This window comes from Glycine max, chromosome 2, assembly GCF_000004515.6.
Source record: "Glycine max cultivar Williams 82 chromosome 2, Glycine_max_v4.0, whole genome shotgun sequence".
NCBI classification, from domain to species: domain Eukaryota; kingdom Viridiplantae; phylum Streptophyta; class Magnoliopsida; order Fabales; family Fabaceae; genus Glycine; species Glycine max.
In genome coordinates, this window is record NC_016089.4 from 14,012,291 (window position 1) to 14,033,248 (window position 20,958).

Consider the following 20,958-nt stretch of genomic DNA (forward strand, 5'->3'; position numbering starts at 1 on the left):
AAAATAAATACATTTGATGTCTCCATCGGATAATCTTGCCACGTCTCTTTGACTATATAAAAACAAGGCTTTTAATTATTTTTTTTACAATTAAATGAAATTTTGTGAAAATTTAAGTAATAAAAGCAATTTAAATTCTTTACCAAAATACTATCATAATGTTTTTAATAAATAAATAAATCTTATTACAACATCCACAATGACAAGTAAACTTTACCATTAATTTTTAAGTTACCTTTTCTTAGCCTCGGCTTGTCACATCAATTTTAAGAATTTTGTCAACTTTTTATTCCAAAATAAGTTAACTAACAACTTAAATTGGATCTCAGATATCATCTCACATATTTATAATTTTATATTTATATATTTTTGTTTAAAAAATAATTCATTTACATTTTAATTTTAAAATAATAAGTACGTTAAAATATTTATATTCTTGAAACATAATTTGTATTTTTTTGCGTGCTCAAAACATTTTTAAATGTGTTTCAATAAATTTGTTAAAAGTTGTTGATGAATTTTCTTTTAACGGCAGTGTGTTTTATATATGTTTTTTAAATTAGAACAAGGATAATTAGATACTTCATTAATTGGCATGTCATGGTCTAAATAATCATAAGAATAATTAAAATTATTATCGTATGTGTGTCATTCATCTTCAACAATCATATTATACGAAATCATGCATATAAACATTATATATTTCAATGTATCCATGTGTCAATCACGTGTGGAGCAGTCACATATAATTGTGAATCGAGATTGAAACACTTCAAAAATCTAATTGACATCATTTTTAGTTGATTCTTGTCATCGGGTGAATAATTTTCATTTATCTCCTAACAACATTGAGATAGTATTGAAAAACCTAATTCATCTCATGATATATTTACTATGCTATATAATATCCACAATATATTGGATTTCGTTCACTATACATTGTACTCTTAGAGCTTGTCCTTCCAAAACGTCATTAAACAAATTAAATCAATTGATTTAAGATGTTGATGTCATTATTTACACCTACATCATAAACAAAATGCATAGTATTAACTTTAAGCGACAGGGAGGAATGCCTGGCTCTGCAAGACTACGGGATTGCGATGTGCTGCGAAAAATCACGTGCAGACAAGCTGAGGAAAATAGTCTCTACGGTGCTATTTGTGCTGCTCCTGCTGTCAGCCTTTTGCCATGGGGGCTTTTGAAGAAAAAGAAGGTGCTTTGATTAACTTGGGTTTTATAGAATTAATATTTGTTACAATTATTTTGTATTGCAGTTGGGGTAACTGTTGGGTGGTGCCTATCAAAATTCTTGTTGCACAGCGTGTTTGGTTCCATGTTTCAGATGTGGTTTTCTATGTTTTTTTTTATGTGATTTTAAGAAGTTAATAGTTATAGTTTCTGCATCCCGAACGCAATTTCTTGCTTTTCCACGGGTTTCTAAGCACACAATTAGTTGTGGAAATATAAAGAGTTTAATTGGCATGCACTATCATCTAAAAGTTTTTACATTGTGAACTAGTCAGAAATCGTCTTTGTTATGATTCTAAAGAAGTTATTATAAAAAGTTTAATAGGCATGCACTAATTGATTACTTTGTAGTCTCTACTTAAAGTGGGTTGATTACACCTGCAATGAAAATGGAAACCGAACGTTCTGTGGTTTAAAAATGCTGAATCCCGCCTTAATTAATACTAAACCATTGTTAATATGACTTATCATTATAAAAGTTGATAAACTTACCATAGATAACGGTTTGTGATTGCATAAAACTTTAAAAAACCTTAAAACATATATTATTCTATTATAGAAGTCAACGAACTTATCATATATGATGATTTGTGATTAAATGACATTCATTATGTATTGTTTATTTGCTTAAAAAAGAATTTAATTTTCATACATAGTGTAAAGATTTTTATACCGTTAACAAATTAGAAATCATCTTAGATCTGACTTTTAAAGTAAATATTTTTGTACATTATTGAAAAAACCTTTATACTATCTGTGTATTTTTTTAAAATAGTAATTTTACTGCTGTAACTGCAGTTACAGACTGTAATTTAGGCTAGAGTTATATTTTGTTGTTTTTTTGTTTATATTTGGATAAGGCTAATATGCTCTAGTTTGTCATGCAAGATAACTTGCCAAGATTTTGGGCCATTAAATCAAATCTTCAGGTTTCCAGAGGACTCACAACCAGCCGGGGGCCTGGAACTAGTTACCAGTTTGCTTTGTCCTTGGCTGAGCAGCTATTTGGGGAGTCTGTTGCCAAGGAGGTTGCAGAATTGATGGTAAACTGTTTTGATTAGTAACTTTCTTGCCGGAAAGGAATAGATTGTTTCCCTTTTTCTATGTAATCAAATTATGTGCTTGTATGCAGTGGTTTCTTTTCTTTTTCTTTCTTTACTGGCTGATACAATGCTGAAAAGTAATGGTAGCTGATATTGAATTAGTATGCATAGCAATCAAAAATTAAAATTAAAGGGTAATACAAATTTAGTAATCACTTGAAGAGAGCATTATAATAGGATTCAGTTGTTCTGTATTGCCAAATATTCATGCGTTAAAATTGTAAGCCCTATGATACACCAGTAGCAAACTTTTAGCAGGTTCAACAGTCAAATATTTAACTGCTATTAGATACTGATCTAGTTGAACTGGGGAATTTTAAGTTTTTAACCAAGGTAGTATTTGGCGTGCAGCTAGAGCGCAAAATACTATTATGTTTTGTTCTTTTTGGTTCCAAGTTCCAACTATTTTAGTGGAGCCAAAATGTACCACTAATTCTATTATATTTTTATAATGCATCAAAAAACAAAACCCATATGTTATGTTCAATCCCGTTTTAACACATTTACTAAACCTGTAATACATTTACCTGGGGGTGGAAAAGTTTAAAATAATAATAAAAAAAGATTAACAGAGAGGAAGAGATAAGAGCAGGAAAAAAATGCAGAATGATGAGTGTGCATGAAATATATGTTTTAAAATTTGGATTCTTTAGTTTGATTACATTTATAAAAATCAATATCTTCATTGTTCTTTCTGATTTTTGATGTATATTGCCTTATCAGTTAAGTTATGTGCCTGATCTGATCAAGTACTCTTTCTTTTTTATAATAGTTGATGAGAACGGATGATGATAATGCAGCTAAGAAGGAGTTCAATAAAGTTGAATGGTCTGTAGGCCACCACACCCCTAGTGTAAGTTACTAACTTACCATCAAATTTGTATAATTTGGGAAGATTTCAGCTGCCTATCCTTCTGCATCAATGATCTTTACACATGAACTCATACAATATGATGTCCAGGTCCTTGTACCAATTGTACATGGCTCTGAAGAGATTGAAGTAGTGACTGTGGTAGATATTCTTAGGCGAGCAAAAGCTAAGGTCATAGTTGCTTCAGTTGAAAAATCTCTTGAAGTTTTGGCTTCTCAAGGAACCAAAATTGTTGCTGATATATTAATTGGTGATGCTCAAGAGTCACCATATGATCTGATTATTCTTCCAGTAAGATAAATTCTCAAAATAAATAAGTTGCTGCATTTTTTCATGGTGCTATAGCAGACTTTACAAGTATAAATTGTTGTGTTTTGAATCATTCAAATTTGATTTGATGTGGAAATTGATTCTCATGTTTATAACCCATTGTAGAAAATAGGATTTGAATTACCTAGTAAATCATTTTTTATGGTTGGAACACCTTAAAATTGAATGGAATTCATTTTGTTTTAACACTCACTTTCTTATCCTTGATAAGAATAGGTAAAGTGGGTTTACAAATAAAGGTAAAATTATCAATATAAGCACTCAACTAAAATTAAATAAAGGCCACTCAAATCCAACCAAACTTGAGTGAATTTCAAAATCAAATCAATCCCTATTTTTAAACTTTACCAATCATATCTTGTGCTATTGTTAACATCTCTCTTGGGGTTCCTTCAAATTGTAGGATTTTTCATTGCAGTTCTAATTGACACGATATAAATAGTTTATGATAATCATACAATTCTTGTTTTTGTCCCGCGTATTATTTGTTGTTGCTGAGATTTCCACGAACTTTTAGGGGGGAACTGCTGGTGCTCAAAGACTAAGCAAATCTAGAATTCTGAAGAAGCTTCTTAAAGAACAAAATTCAGCTAAAAGAATATATGGGGCAGTCTACTCTTCACTTGCCATTCTACAAAAACAGGGCTTACTAAAGGTATTTGACGCCCTTCTGTTATCTTTCTGCTTCCTGTTCCAATTCTTAAGGAAAGCCTCTCTGAAATGAGAAATTTCTTGCTCTAACAGGACAAGAGGACCACAGCTCATCCCTCCGTCTTAGTCAAGCTTAAAGACGAAGAAATAAATGGTGCTAAAGTAGATATTGATGGCAAATTGATCACTAGTGAGGTACTTGCCACTGTAACGGATTTTGCATTGGCCATTGTGAGTAAGCTATTTGGTAATGGAAGAGCAAGAAGTGTAGCAGAAGGCCTTGTTTTTGAGTATCCTAAGGAGTGCATGTAGCCTTGTTTTTGGTAATTGATCACTAAGAATTATTTTGCCCTCAATCACCTCAGAAAGATGGATAAGTTGCAGTTTTTGTGGGCAAATCTTAGAGCAACCTGTACACAGCCATGTTGTCAGAATCCTGAGCCAATGTTTGATTAGCTTGGTATCGATTCATGTCCCCTTTTGGCATTCATTTCACACACATGGATGGTAGCAATCAATCTTCTGAGTTTGATTTCTGGAGGGGATGTTGACCTGGGAATGCCATTGCTATTGACTGAGATGAGAACTTGATGGCTTTCATCATTTATATGGAATAGTTAAACACACTGTAGACTCTAGTTAACGATAGATTGAACTTTCTAATATAGAATTCAAACTTCTCTCAGGATGTAAGAAAAGTGCTCTAAACGCATTGTAATAATTTAATTAGCCAGATATCATCTTGTATCGCAAAAAACAACCATGTTGAATTTTTGTAGGGAAACGTGGTTTAGTCATATCTTTACTTTGGTAATAATTATTTTACTTTTGTCAATCAAGATGTAGTACAACGAATCTACATGTTAACACCTAAAAATATTTATTTGCTTTAACTGAAGATTACCTTCAGTTCTTACATCTCACCAAGATTTTCACTAAGCATGTTTAGTACAGGAGAAGTTTTTTTATATATGAAAATCATGATTATTGGAAAAATTGATTTCTAATAATCATGATCTTGGGAATGTTTATATGATATTTTTTATATAAATTTTAAATTAATTTATTGATAAAATATATTTTGGGATAATTATTATTTTGTTTTTAATTAATTTTAAACTATTATAATTTTTATTTGTAGAATTATTTTAACTAGATTTTCTTGTTTAAATTATTTTTTATATTGTGCATAGTACTATTAATTTTATATTATATCTTAAAATATTGTTAACCAAATCAAAATAAAATAAAAAGAATTTAATATCTTTCTTTTAATTCCTTAATTCCTAAACAAGTTTTTTAGTATTTTTGGTATCTATGTTTTTTCTTTGTTAACATTTTCCCCTCTTGTTATTTCAGATGATGTAACGGTCATGTTGATATGTTGATAGTTTATTGACTTGTCATGCCATTAATGAGTCTAATAGAGTAATTATTTGTAATTTTTTTAGAAATTTTTTTAATGCTTCATTCGTTTAGATTAGTTGATGAGATTGAAAATACAATTTGTGAAAAAAAATTAAATGTAATTATATCGTCAATCTCTTTAATGATATGACAAGTGACTAAACTGCTAACGTGATTATTATGTTATCAATTAATTATGTTACTTATTAAAAGTACTAAAATTGTTAATAAAAAAAAAAAGTGAAGCATTAAACTTTTTCACTCCCTCCTTGAATCTCTAAGAGGAACATAAGAGATCCTTAATAAGACCACCAAAGCCTCGACCACTAGTACCCCAACAATGATAGGTGATAGATTTATTCTATTTTATTTTTTAATATGAGCAGATTTTGATTTTTTTAAACTAATGCTTCAACTTGATCTTATCAACTTCTCTAAAACTCTATTAATTCTTAAATTTCAATTTATCCAAACATTAAAAGTAACAAAAAATTCATTTTCTACCAAAAAAATAAACTTCTATTAACATGTAATATTTGGTATTTGTGTTATTTATGAGTGGAAAAAATATTTTATATGTAATATAATATATTATTATAATGTTTATTTATATATTAGAATAATTACATATTTGAATCTTTATTTATTGTTTCGCCTTACTCCATAAAATGTTAGGATCAAATTTATTCTATTCATATAATTAAAAAAATGAATATTTATTATTACTCATATTAATAATATTTTTAACAATTAACATTAATTTTCTTATCTTAACTTACTTTACAAGAGGAAAATTCAAATAGTAAATATATAAATAGAGTTTAACAACTAGTTTAAAATATTTTATATTATTAACTAATTAAAAATTATTAAATGATTATTATAAAAAATTATAAATTTATTATACTGCGATGAGAGTGTAAAATTAGTAAATTACTTTACAATGCCGATACAAAAGATATTTTCTCACAAATATTAGGAAAACACTGTTACTTTCAGCGGAAAGAGTTATAAATTTATTTTTATTTTTATTGTAAGGGTATGAAAGAGTTATCCTTGACACATCAGAGACTATGTTACTTTTACTTATGACTTATTAAGATTAAGGATAAGATAAGATAAAGATTTTGCTTCGATTTGACGTCTAAACCCAAATTTCAAAACACGTACACGAGAAAAGTAGACGCTTTTTACCAGAGGAAGATATTTTTCCTTTTTGTCCTTTTGACTATTGCACGACATTGAAATATTAGTACGGGCTATTTTAACTTTTTTTATTTTAGCTTGGGAATTGATTTTTTTTTTCTCCATTCCCTTCATTTCATAAGATTTGGGAAATTAAACAAAATAGAAATGATGCATATTTTTATTGATAGTAACATTTATTTCTCAAAAGCTTAATAATATAGAACGGAGAAAAAGGAAATAGAGAGGAACTTTTCGCATTTTAGCTTAGATTTTGAGTTTGATTTTTGTTTAACTCTGCAATTTCTCATAATTATTCATATTTGAGCTTATTAAATTTGAAAAAGAAATGAATTTCAAGTAGAGATGTAAATAAATTGAGCCAAGTGGAACTTAGTTTAGTTGGATTTTACTTTATAAGAATCAATTTAGCTAGAAGTTTGACTTGAATTCTATATGAATCTTATATTTTTAGTTTGAATTCAATTCTGTCCAAGCTCACAAATGTTTCAGTTTCAGTCTTTAGCTTAAATACATATTCAAAAGTATTTTGACTTACTTTTATACTTAACTGAAATTAAAATTATGATTGTTAGATATTTTTATTTATTTGTATATTCATGCCAAAATTTGTTTAAGATGAAATTAATATATAGAGAGAGATTCACAATGAAAAATAGGGTATATCTTGTCTTACTTTTAAATAATCTGAATCGAGATTTGGTGCCAAAAACTCGAGGAAAGGTGTGTTTAGTTTTCTGTTCCAATACTTCAAATGAATGTTCATCTCAATGACCCTAGGCACATGGGTTGGATTGAACGTGCATTGGAACACATGCTAACAGAAACCATACACACACAAAATCTGAACTCAACCTATATAAAAATAATTGATTTAGATTCGACTTTCATCCATAACCAATCAGAACCGATCCATGAATACTCCTACTTTCTTCCCAATTGAAATTATAATTGAGATGATATGAAAATCCAGATTATAATAACAAGACTGTGAACAAAATATTATTATTGATATACAAAAGTTTAGGCATAGATGAATCTCTATTTTAAATTTAGGATAAACCATCAACCTCTATGAAAAACTTAAAATAAAGAATACACATCGTCTACTAACAAGAAACTCCTACAATCGAACCTGTTTGTTGTGAGAAAAGGGTCAAACTTTTAAATCAAAGTCCTGTTAGCTATGTTTTGACATGTGGAAAACACATGGAAATTTCACTCCTTTCATAAATACAAGAAAGAAATGGTATAACTAAAACTTAAATTGGACTAAAAAAAAAAGTTAGAGACAGTTCAATAAGCTTGTGTTACCTTATCATCCTGCAACACAAAAGAAAATAACATTCAAGCATATATAATAATTTATTATCCAAAGATACAACTTTAATGTACAACTCAACACTCCTAGTTCCTATACATAATAAAACTAACAATAGCTACCACCCTATCTAATTTTGGACTGCAATTACCTCACGGCTCACATACATATATACTCCAGTCCTTATGACATAACAACGGCTTCCTTCGTATAGATGTCACTTTGAAACAATGACTCACATTCACATAATCTACCATGGTCCAGTAAGTGTCCTTCTCAAGCATTGTATTTTACTTATCCTTGGTCTGCATGCAGGGTCCAAATCCTACCAAAATAAAGAATAAGAAAGTGTATTAGGCTTTCAACTACTGTGTAAATAAAGTGTATTCATAGCTTATAGAGAACACAAGATATTATTATACCTTATTTTTCTTCATTTCCATGATTTCTTCCTGCATCAAACCAAATTTAGACAGAGAAAGTCAACACCTCAGTTAACAAATTACTGATAGTGATGAGGACATGGTGCACAATGACAAGTTGACAACATACCTGTTTTCTTTGTAATTCTCTGTTTAATTCCTTAAGTTTTGCAACTTCAGCTTCTAGTTCGAAAGTGTAGGCCTGCCATTCAAGAGAGACAAAATTTAATAGTTACAAGTGCAATAAATCATTTGATAAGAAAGGCAACAAAAAGGTCATCATATAACATGGGAAAAAAACTATCTAATGTATTTTACTTCTCTCTTTTTATGAATTCTTCAGTTAATGGATACTACTTTTTGATATTATAATCTGGTTATGCCCAATTAGTAATGAAGAGTGATAATAAATGATCTTTATCAATTGTTCTGTTGACTTTTTATATGAATCCCACTAAAAACAGAGTGGACCAAAGCTTTTTAGCAGAATCTACAAGGTAAATTAGAAGTGTTAACTGCTAACACTGCTCTTGACAAGAAAGCATGATGACTAGTTAGAAACAACAAACATTTTGTTTGTTTTTTCTGTAAAAATGTTAAGAATAAAATCACATTTTGTAAAAGTCAGAAACAAAACAGACAAGTTATTTTTATTTCTTCTTCATAATAAAGAACGTTAATAAGATACTACTTTTTATATATCTTTTAATTGTTATTATTAGGTGAATTTCATAAGTTACACTAAACAACAAAATAGGCTTTTTTTTCTTCAAAATGAAACATACATAAATTTCATCAAATAATAAAACTATGACATAAAGTACATGTTCTTAACTCTACGCAAAAACCCATTAAGGAAAATGTTTGTTTGAACTTTGAACACAAGTTGTCTCTCTAATTTTGGAATGTATTTTTAAGATACGAAAATAAGTAAAAGACAAAGAAAGTTGTTTACAATGTCACATGTGTTAATACTTTTTATGTTAATAAAACAGTGGAACTAACTGGTGCATTAAAATGACTAATTGTAAGATGGCTAACCTGCTTACGAGCCCTTGATCTCGCTGCTGATTCTCTATTTTTAATCATTCTCCTTTGTCTCCTCTCAACCACTTTCTCTATGGCACTGAATTTCCTTCCCCTGTTGATTACATAATGTGGTGATATTGGAGAGTTATCAACATTATTATTACTCCTTGTAATTACATCTGGTGATATTTTACTTGAGGGAGAAGCTGTGACATTAGCTGTGGCTAAACCAACCATTCCAACATTCATTGAATGCTCAGCAGCAACTCCAATCAACCCTCCCCTTCTGCCAGGGCTAGCATGTTGATGAGCATTGTTCAACAAATGCGTAGGAGCACCAGCAAAAGTTACATTTGCTGGCTTTGGAAAAAGTGGTGGTGGATGTTGTTGGTGTTGGTGTTGGTGTTGTGCTTGTCTTTGAGAGTGGTTTGAGTTTAATGATAAAGGAGGAGGTTGTTGTTTTGAAACTAAGTTAGTGTTCTCACCCAAATTCCCATTCCCATTACTTCTATTTGGTTGTTGAAACCCAAGAAGTAGGCTAGTGTTGTTATTGTTTGGTCTAGGAAAGTCACCAAACCATCCATTGTCGTTTGGTTTTCCATTTTGTTGTTGTTGAGGAACATCTTCTCTCACAACACCAGCTCTCACCAAAAACTCCTCCAATGTCATTTCTCCCAATGTTGCTTGCATTTGAGGATTTGATGAGCCACCATTGCCACCACTTCCACCATCGTTGGCCTCACCACCACTTTCTTTGATCAAGTCCCTCCAAACCTCCTCAACTGTTTTCTGACTAAGAGTCCTTGGCAATGTCAAAGAGCCTTGTCTTTGCAAACCACTACAATTAATAGGGTTGTTGTTGCTGTTGTTGTTATGGCCTTCTACTCCTCCTGCGGCGGCAACGGCTGAAAACACCATGGCTTGAGTCTCTTCAGCTGTCCATATGTTCTTCAAGAGTTCATCCATGTTCATGGACCCGAAATCCTTCCCAATCCCACCCATGGTGCTCTGAAACTCATCAAATGTCAATGAGTATATTGTTGAGGGCTGTCTCAGCAGAGTAGTGCTAGTAACATTATTATTTGCTGGTGTCTTCCCATGCATGGCATCCCAAGTGGGGTGGTTATCTCCAACACCAAAGTTCCTGAAGTTCATCTTTTGACCCCACTTTCCAACGATACTTTTAGAAGCTTACTTAAGCAAACTTTGTCTTACGTAGCACTCATGCCTAAGTAGATCATGTGGTACTTTCAATGGTTTCCTTGGATTCAGATCTAACCATATAAAAATATTGGGACAACAAAAGCAATTCATTAATCAAGGTACTAAAGCAGATAATTAGTATTAATTATTAATTAGTTAAAAACTACAAATCTATTATCAAGGATATAAGTGATTAATATATTGAAATTAAGGTTAAATCTTTCAAGTATCACCTTAATTAAAAATAATTCTTAATCAAATTTTACTTATCTCTTTATCGAATTTCAGATTAGTTAAAATTATTTTCCCTGATGAACTAGGGGTTAAAGACAAAAAAAAAACTTGCAATTCTAACCCCACAAGAAGAAATAAAACATTCAGTTAGAAGGTTGTTAACTTCTGAGTGATCAAATTTCATGTTAAACTGCAAAAATCCAAACTGCGAGAACGGTGAAACCTACAATAACTAACTTTGTAGAGACAAGTCAGATCTAAACCTCAACCCAGATGTCTGTTATTCTGGTCTTTTGTACTAGGTGAAAAAATTGTACTAGTTAGTTAAATTAAATTAAATTAAAATTAACCTAAAATCTGATGATGTAGATGGAACATAAAATTACACAAGCTTCTAACTGAAAAAAGTTAACCAATTTCTCCGAGATACCAACACCCTTTTACGAGTTTAACAGAACCCAACTTTCTTTTTTCGGCGAAAAAAATCACAAAAATCTCCGAGACGCGTCACCATCCCCACCCTGGCTTTCTTTTTATCTTATCTTAATAAAAATAATTGTCACTATTACACTAATTTCACATCCAATTATAGAAACTCCCTTGTTCCACACACAACTCACTCACCCGAAACAAACTATAATAGCTACTGCGCGTAATTCAATCCTCCAGTGTTCAGATTCTCCACGCCATAGAGCCTTGCGGCGATCGGAAAAACCGAAACCCAAAACCCCAAACACAAATTAAAACCGAAAAGGTCACAAATAAATTAAAATTAGTTGGCAGAAGAGAGACCCTTATATAAAAAAAAAAAAAAATAGAGTGAGCCAACCAAATTCGACAGAAAAGGAATGGAAATTAATAAAAACATCCTGGGGGCACAGATATGGATAAGAAGAGGAAAAACAATGGCGGTGAGAATGAAAGGGGAAATTAACATTAAAATTACCTTGGGTTAGTAGTGTTTTTGTTTGGGCCTATTTCTCTAAAAAAAAAATTGCGTTCTTTCACTGAGCAACAACGTTGGAGTGTCGTGTCGCAGCGATCTTGAGATTGGGGAGTGTGGTGGAGTCGACAAGTGTCTTGTGTTGTGCCGCTTCGACACGGGTCGGGATTTAAGGAGAGCCCTCGGAGATCGGGGCAATCGTATTATTGGAGTTTTGTGTGAAAAATATTTTCTTTTTTTTTTAGAAAAACGAAAATGGAACCACAGTAATCACGGAACGTGGACCAATAGTGAGTGAGTTGAATCCTTGATGTGACGTTTGCCCAATTGGACTACGAAATGTGGGAGGATCCACAGCACTTGATGCTGCTTTCCGACAACATTTTACATTTGTGATCATCATGCTTTTGGATTTTTTTTTACCCGTAAATATTAATTTATTAATTTTATTAAAACATGCTGAAAAGATTTTCACCCACAACCTTTCTCTCTTAAGTTCATTATGTAGTGAGAAAAGAAATAAAAAAAAGTGAATTAAAATAATTTTTTTAATTAAAAAAATGTAAAGGTGTAAATCACAAATCTATTATTATTTAGTGTATATTTTTCTTTATTTTTATTCTATTTCTACACAAATGAACATCATCTTAAATAATGTTTGATTTAATTACACTTTCATACATTTGAAATGAAAGTTTCAAAAATTGATGAGACATATATTTTTATATTCTACTTTAATTTAAATATTTTATCTTTTTTATCTCAATTAGTTTTCATACTTTTATTTTATTCCTTTAAACCAAACAAATCTTTAGGTAGTGTTTGGTTATTTTTATCTTTAGTGTATTTGAGATTAAAATTTTAAAAATTGGCATGAATTTGGTACCTCTACACCAACTTTGATTCAAATTTTTCATACCCTTAAACTTTCCCTTTCCAACCAATAGAACAATCTTATATATCCTTCTCATCCCATGACATATCTCATTTTGTCTCATTTTCTTTTATTTTTAAATTAAACTTATAATTTAGTCTTGCTGCAAATTTTCAATTTGGTTCCTCTACGTAAAAAATTATTTAAGCAAATTTCTCTCCAATGTAGACTTTCTCTAGGATTCGAAAGATGTAGGCAGAGAGAGTATTTAAAATGTATTCTCTCTAGGACCAATCCAAAATTAAAGCCATTAAAGTTTAAGCTTTAGGTTCACCAACAAAACATATTTATTTTTAGGTTTTATAAAACAAAAAGACCACATTTAATAGGAAAAAAAAAAGCCACATGTATTTTTAAAAAGACCAATATATTATTCTCGCATTTAAAGTAAAATATTTTTCTTAAAATTTATTTTAAGTTTCACACTTTTTGATTATGCAAACGTTATATATTTAAGAAGGTTCAAGGTTAGTTATAAGAATCATACATAAATTTCTTCCCCCAATATTATAGAGGTGTTGTTAGGTAGGATAAGATATAGCAATGACTCTATGCGGGTCGGATAAGCATGATCAAATAAAACCTGAATCCAATAGATTGGGTTAGTAATGATCCCTAACCTAGATGGTACAGTTCATATATGTGTAAATGTTATTAATTTAGTCTCATTCTTTAAAAAAATCAATTTAGTCCCCTCATGGTTAACCTTTTTATGTATTCTTAATTCGTTTCATATATATATATATATATATATATATATATATATATATAAAATGTTTGTATACGGAAATTAGTGTTTTAGTTCGTATATTATATATATGATAATTTTTCTATATAATTAAAATGTAAATAATAATTAAATAATTTCTAATATAAATAATATTATAAATACATGTAATAATAACTATATAGATCATATTTTCGATTTATTATGAATAATTAAATTTTTTTATAAGGTTGTTTTTAATTAATAATATACTTTTAAGAAAATTATTTAAAATTCAATTTAAAGATAGATATTAAAGAGAGTAAATTAAAAGGGATAAACAGTTAAAAATTTAAAGTATATAGATAAAAATAAAATAAAAGTAATTTGAAATGATGGACATAATTTTGTTTACTAATTAATTGTAAAGATGCACATCCAAAAGAGTAAAAAGAGAAAATACTGAGAATGTTTGAGAAAGAAAAATTAATGAGTCTAAATTTTTTTGAGACAATACTCTTATTATAAATTGATTTTATTAAATTTTAAATCATGCGAATATATTTTATAATTAAACATATGGGTTATATTTAGCAATGCACTTAAAAAAACATCGAAAATATCTAATTAACAAAGTAAAAATAATTAATGAGACTAAAAATAATTTTATGAGAATGATACTTATATTATAAATTAATTTTTTTACTACATTTTACTGTTATGTATATGAATCATATTTAGCAACTTTAAAAGTTAATGAGGACAAATACTCCCAAAGCCTTACAAGTAAATTTATTATTATTTGAGTGATATTAAATTCGATTATCTTGAATAAGATTTTATTATATTCGAGTCTTGGATGAAAAAAAGATAATTAAAATAAGAGATTTTATTAAAGATATTTAATCAAAATTTCTAATAAAAATTAATAAAAAAATAAAGTTCCGTCATTGCTTAAATTATACGTTTAGCCTTTTTCTTATCTTGGGATATGATTTCGATTTTCGTCGCTGTTTTTAACATTATCTTTACCTGTTTCAATGATAAAAAAGTTTTTGGAACCCTTCTGTGCTGCCTTGGTACGGGGTAAGGTAGATGATTAGATGTGAATATTTGAATCTAATCGTTTTGTTTTGTCTATACACATGCATCGATCGTTTAAATAACTTTACATTTAATTTAGTTATCAGTCAAGTCACTATATTAATAAGAATTTTTATCTTGAGCATATTTTATATATATATATATATATTTGAAATAATTTATTCATTAACATAGGTAAATTTTGAAATATCTAAAATTATTAAGCAAAAGTTCAACAAATATATTCATACCCCGATAATTAAGTTTTGGATTGAAGGGGATCAAGGCTCTTACTAGCTCCCCAATGCATTCACAAAAAAGAAGTTATTTTAAGAAAATTATTGAATTTACTAACAATTTATTGCTGGGTGTAAAATTAGATTTGATTTTCTTATGTAAGGTTTGTGGTTTGAGCATCGTAAATGAAAAAAAAAATTGGATGAAAGATAATTAATTAATTTTTTTTACAGAAATTAATTATTAATTAAAAAAATTAATAAATATTCTACACTAATATTATGGGTGAAAAAATAAATAATTATTGACGGATAACTCCGTAACTTTTAAAGTTGAAGTCTTTTGTGTTATGTCCCTCTAAGCAAAATCAAAATGGTATCGAGTTTTTCTGTCCCTTAATTTTCCTTTTCTTTTTCATAGACCAAATAAAAATTTAAATGTTTTTCTTAAGAATAAACATCATTTGTATGTAATTATTATTATTTTTTCATTGAAGGTATCCCATGGTACAGTTGTAATTAACTTAAGGTAAACTTAAGGTGTAATTATTTTGTTGCTCAAAAACGGCAAATGATCTAGACTAATGAAGTTTGCTATAATCGATCATTAGTTGAGTACATTAAATATGTTGCTAAATAAAAGGCAAAATTCATTATCAACATCTCAAAAAATTCTTCAATTGTAAACTTAAAATATGTTAATATGTTTTGATGTTATATTTAAATTAAATCGAACTATATTATTATTTTACGTTTAATTTAAATGATTTTTTTAAAATTGAATCAAGTTGCATAATAAACATCTCTTTATTAACACAATGATTACACTCATCATCATCACTATCATTATTATAATTGACATCAACACTGTCAGCATCACCACCATTATCATTATTTTACCTACTATCGGTATTATCATTATTATTTGTCATCATCATATAAATATACTCTTAAAGTTAATTCAAATTAGATATGAAAGTTTCAAAATAAGTTTATTTTTAAATTAAAAGAAAAAATAAAACTATATTTTAAAAACTATAAAAACTAGTTTTTTTTTTAAACAGGAAGTTGTTGTTTTTAATTTTTTTTTTTTAAACTTACCACTAAAGGCCACCCAAGACTGAACTAATACAATTATTGCTGGTTGTGTTGCAAACTGTATATCATCAAAGCAATGATTTTTTTTTTTGGTAAGGTCTTTTTTTAAGAGACATCAAAGCAATTAATTTAATAATGTTTAGTTTTGTTTGACTTTTATGAATTTTTTCACTACAAATTAGTAATAAATTTTATTTTAAATTATTTTATTTTGGATAAAAAAATCAAATTATTTTAAATACAAAATAAAGCAATACAAACATATATAATAGACTTAAACATGATTATTAGTCATGTATGATATGATTGATAAATAATCTTATTTTTTTAAATATGTGATTATATCTCAAAGAATTAACCATTGACTTCCTACCGAAAAATATCCAACTTAAGAAGAAAAAGAAAGACTTAGACATTACTAATTGAGATTTTCTTTTATTATCGTATTATATTATAAGTGAAAAATATCTTTTAACTTCACGGATAAAATTTGATTAATTTCAGTAAAAAAAAATTGACTAACTATTTTTATTGGGATTTCATCTCTCAATTATTATTTTTCCTAGCCATAACAAGTTCGAGCATGGAATTTTGCTTAAATGATTTCAGTTCATTTTCAAAATTATCACAATGTATTTGTACGGATTTTTTTAATGGTCATGTGCTGCCCATAAATATATGATCGAGAATATGCGAACGTGCGAAAAGATCAACTGGCTAAAATAGCAAAGCTAGACATGTAATTTGTCAGAGTACGAAAAAGTGAAAAAAGATGAAAAAATAAACTAAGGCCTGCAGATTCGTGGGATTTTTCTTCACGTGGTGTGAAGGCAGTATGACTATTGTTGTTGCATGGTGATTGGTGGGATTGCTTCACATATCATATCAGAGAGCTCCCAGACAGAAACTTGTTAAGGCACAGAAATTATTCAGTATAAATTATTATATGTATGATATTTAGGGTTGCTTATGCGATAACTTATTATATAGGACTTATAAAAAAAAATTACACGACTTCGTTTTCTACAAGATAATTACTTTTAGAATTTTGTCGTACACATTTATGTTAATTATACTCGCAATAATAATTCGTCAATATCTTATCTAAATTGTTTAAACTTGGTAATAGTACGTGGACTCGTGGGCAACCGGTGAATAGTGTAATCAAGAGACCAAATTTTTACCCATATAGAGTAATTTTGCAAGAGAAAAAGAAAATGAACTTTCCAAATTACGTGTGCATTAGTAATATAACTAAGGAAATGTAAGGGAAGGGAGAAAAGAGAAAGAACAAAAAGAAAAAGAGAGGAGAAAATTGGGGGAAGAATGGATGTAAATAATAATACCAATCAGAGAAATGATACATGGTGAGAAACATGAATAAAAGGGGAGGAGTAGGATATGGAATGGTTGCATGACTCTCAGAAGAATTTTTCATTGCACAAGACCTTTTAGATGGAAGGATTCATCACGTTGAGAGCTACTTAAATAGGAGATAATATGGTGTTGCTTTCGATCTGTTGATCATCAAGAAGAAGATTTAATTTGGTGAGTTTGTTGTTAGGGGAGGGTAAAGATTGGTTAAAAAGATGGTTCGAATCTGTAGCTCCATGGACCCGTGTTGATATTGTAGCTTTCAAAATCAATTGGATTAGATACAATAAAATCCCCGTTAATGCTTGGTAGGAGAACGTATTCAAGAAAATACTTGGTGCAATTGCTATATTTTGTCAATATAGAGAATATGATTCAGATGAATAATAGATTGGATTAGGCATGGGTATCAATCATGACTTCTTTGGAGCCAGCTTCTAAAAGCCAGAAAATTAATTTTAATTAAAAAATAGTTCTGCGATTAAAATATGTCAGATTATATTTTATTCTCTTATTTATTATCAGATAACAATTAAAGAGTTGATTCATATTTCTTGTTATTAGATTGATGATATTTAATCAATATTGATTCTATTTGAATATTAAATGGGACCATCCAAGACAAACAATAGAGTAAACCTTTGAACATTGTATCATAGCAGTATCATCCCACATGACCAGTCTAGCCACTATTCTGTGTTAGGTTTCCAAAATTTTGAACTCCAGTGACCTGGTTTGTCATTTCCTCTTTTGCCTTGGGCAGCATTTTCCAACCATTCTTCCCGCACTCCCACTACCCCTCTAGGGCTTGCATTTCACAATCACCACACCGCAGCAAGCCTCCCACTGCTCTTCTTTACCTCTACCCCAGGGCATGATCTCTCTTTTCTTTTCGTTGAGCCATCGTTTACTCGTTTCGTTTCTCTTAAGTTTACCATATTTGTAAAAAACTTGGTTCATATATATCACATGTATCATATATATGCTCTAGCTTGAAGGAAAGTATCATATTACATCTTATTTTCTTATTTACTATTAGATAGTAATTAGGGATTTAGTTCATATTACTTACTATTGTATTGATTTTATGTAATTAATACTAATTCTATTTACTTATTATAATTAAAATAAAGAACAAGTATGATCATTCAAGACACCCATTACAATAAATCCTTTTAACAGAATGATTTAAGAAATTTAGGAAGACTTTACAATAATCATTATTGTATAAAGGCTAGATAACTCAACTCTTCTGGAGCTAGTCATCAAAATAATAATCCAATTTATGGGTTGAAGTCATCGAAGATGGAATCTTTCAAATGAATGAATTTTAGAGAGTTTGAAAGATGAAAAGGTTAAATTAAATGCAAATTTTGTTAAATAAATAAGTTAGTGACTTTCACAGCAATGATATAGACATCACGATCGTGTTTCACAACAAAGGCAAGACACACAACGATGCTAATTAAAGGGGGGATGACCACCATGCAGATAGAGGGAGAGTAAGTAGGGGAGAAGGAAAAAGAGAGACAAGTTTTGATGGAAAAAAGATACAATAAAATTGTACATCCTAGATTAATCTATGACTATTAATAATAGTACATGATGAATTACTCCTGAAAATTCACCAATTTGATTTGAAAAAAGAAAATTAAAATTTATTTGACCCTAAAGGACACCAATATAAATAATTGATGTTGAACATTTTACTTTAAATATCACTATTTGTAGAGTGCTTATATGGGTAACAATCAAAAGTTTAAAACACTCAATTAATAATTTTTTTAATATTTTTTTATCACACTACATCATCAATTAAATGAATTATTTATATTTTTCCTATTTGTATTTGGAGAGGAATATATGTCTGTCCAGTCATAAGCATCCAGGTGGAATGGTCTTCTCGGTTCTCGTGTCCAGAAAATTACAAGATACGAATATGGAATGTTGAACACTAGCTGCCTGAGTTTGCTTTTGCGTATATTTTTGTTTTAATTGAAGAAAGACTTAAGGATGGTATTTGAAAATAAGGACAAAAAAAGTATTATTAAAGCAAGATAAAGGAGGAGACTTATGGTGGGGGGTGGTGGAAGAGGTAGTGCTCTGGAGATGAGGAATAAAGAGAGTAGGTTGGTGATGGGGTTGCTGGTGTTAGTGGGGACAAAACACTTTTAATCCGACTCTTTCCAAAGCTGCCACAGAACCATCCAAAATGCGCTGACACAATATACGCACAAGGATCGAATTCAGCTAGACAGCTACCCTCAACTCCATTTATGTCTCAGCATCATCATATCACTAAGATATCATCACAATATATGCTTTTCATTGTTAGATACTATGACCCTGAACGTTGAATCAAACATTTACGATGCCTGTTTGCTTCTAATTCTTTTACGTGATTAATCAGTCACAAATACTTATTTCTTTGTAATGAGAGTATTAGACGTTAAGAGAATATGGGATCCATGTTACATAATTCGTTCTAAACATATTATAAGCCAACAAAAATTAATCTCTCATGAAAATGTCGGTTTGTTTTTTTAGTTTATGAGAAAATATTATTGGTGAGTAATCTAATCTGACCATCATGAAATTTTTAGACTCATTTTACTTTTTTTTATTTAAATATATTTTTAATTTCTGTAATTTAATATTTTTTTATTTTTATAATTATTTTTAAAAATGTGTTTATTTTATTTTTTTGTCCTTAAAATATTTTAGATAATATTTTTACTGTTCAGATCATTTTTTTAATTGTTCAAAACGTTATCTAGAGAATTTTAAGAAATAAAAATAAAACACATATTTTAAAATGATTAAAATGAAAAAAAAAGCTTTAAATTGCATGGAAAAAATACTCAAGAAAAAAAAATTGTAACAAAAAAAAAAAGAATGAATCATATACATGACATTTTCTTCTTTATTAGCCTTCAGATATTTTATATGCGGTACAGAGAGAATTAGTACTGCTACTCTTCTAGGAATAATTTATTGTGAGAATAATAAATCTAAACAATATAATAATATACATATATGGAATACTTTATTTTACTTACTTACCATAGATGAGAATAATAATAAGAATAATAATAGACATCATATTTAGAAGTGGCGCCATTTTTAGCACTGCTAATTGGTACCAAAAAAATTCACACGAATAGGTACGAAAGGCACATGTTTAAGTTTGATTGGATAAAAGTAATAGAATAAAAAAGTAAAAAGATAAGTGAAACACAAATCACGGTAGTAATTATAATTCGTATGTGATTTCTTGCGTAACTTTTCGTAACAATAAGCATTTTCCATATTTTTTAATCTGAGTGTTATCTTACTTTTTTAAGATTAGAACATGGAAATCGAATGAATATATCTAACCTAGATGTCACTTGTCAAGCCTTTCAACAGGATTTAGATAAGCACGTCTAATATAGATTTTTGTTTTAAACAACTAGTATATATATCATCACTCATCAAGATCCAGGAAAGAATGTTAACGGTTTAGATAAGGTTTTTTTTTTATATATATATACTGCATTTTAACAAAATTTCGGTA

At 29.2% G+C, this 20,958-nt stretch overlaps 2 protein-coding genes across 4 annotated transcripts; one reads left to right on the forward strand and one right to left on the reverse strand.

Annotated features, from left to right (window-relative positions):
• The first annotated feature begins 1,019 nt into the window (after positions 1-1,019).
• Positions 1,020-5,068, forward strand: LOC100792287 (protein DJ-1 homolog C). 2 transcript variants are annotated; one of them, XM_006574943.4, is made up of 6 exons: positions 1,020-1,216; positions 2,181-2,294; positions 3,127-3,207; positions 3,316-3,516; positions 4,073-4,210; positions 4,300-5,068. In XM_006574943.4, the coding sequence occupies exons 1-6, from the start codon at positions 1,040-1,042 to the stop codon at positions 4,516-4,518; spliced, it is 930 nt and encodes a 309-aa protein (XP_006575006.2). In that variant the 5' UTR covers positions 1,020-1,039; the 3' UTR covers positions 4,519-5,068. The 2 variants fall into 2 exon arrangements, with proteins under 2 accessions (XP_006575006.2, XP_003518835.1); XM_003518787.4 differs by having other exon boundaries at positions 1,022-1,216; positions 2,140-2,294; positions 4,300-5,064.
• Positions 5,069-8,116: 3,048 nt separating this feature from the next.
• BZIP1 (bZIP transcription factor 1) lies at positions 8,117-12,192 on the reverse strand. 2 transcript variants are annotated; one of them, NM_001251761.2, is made up of 5 exons: positions 11,975-12,192; positions 9,604-10,865; positions 8,693-8,764; positions 8,563-8,592; positions 8,117-8,465 (listed from the first exon to the last, which is right to left on the reverse strand). In NM_001251761.2, exons 2-5 carry the CDS (start codon positions 10,744-10,746, stop codon positions 8,391-8,393), a joined length of 1,320 nt encoding a protein of 439 aa, NP_001238690.2. In that variant the 5' UTR covers positions 10,747-10,865; positions 11,975-12,192; the 3' UTR covers positions 8,117-8,390. The 2 variants fall into 2 exon arrangements, with proteins under 2 accessions (NP_001238690.2, XP_025979754.1); XM_026123969.2 differs by lacking the exon at positions 11,975-12,192 and adding an exon at positions 11,653-11,927 and having other exon boundaries at positions 8,161-8,465.
• Positions 12,193-20,958: the final 8,766 nt, after the last annotated feature.

Bases quoted from the DNA above. Each gene is read 5' to 3' on its own strand.
- LOC100792287 (XM_006574943.4), top strand. From the start codon at position 1,040: ATGCATAGTATTAACTTTAAGCGACAGGGAGGAATGCCTGGCTCTGCA. The intron at 1,217-2,180 runs GTGCTTTGATTA...TCAAATCTTCAG, and splicing joins GGCTTTTGAAGAAAAAGAAG to GTTTCCAGAGGACTCACAAC. The intron at 3,208-3,315 runs GTAAGTTACTAA...TATGATGTCCAG, and splicing joins TAGGCCACCACACCCCTAGT to GTCCTTGTACCAATTGTACA.
- BZIP1 (NM_001251761.2), bottom strand. From the start codon at position 10,746: ATGAACTTCAGGAACTTTGGTGTTGGAGATAACCACCCCACTTGGGAT. The intron at 8,765-9,603 runs GTTAGCCATCTT...CTTGAATGGCAG, and splicing joins GATCAAGGGCTCGTAAGCAG to GCCTACACTTTCGAACTAGA. The intron at 8,593-8,692 runs GTATGTTGTCAA...GGTTTGATGCAG, and splicing joins GAGAATTACAAAGAAAACAG to GAAGAAATCATGGAAATGAA.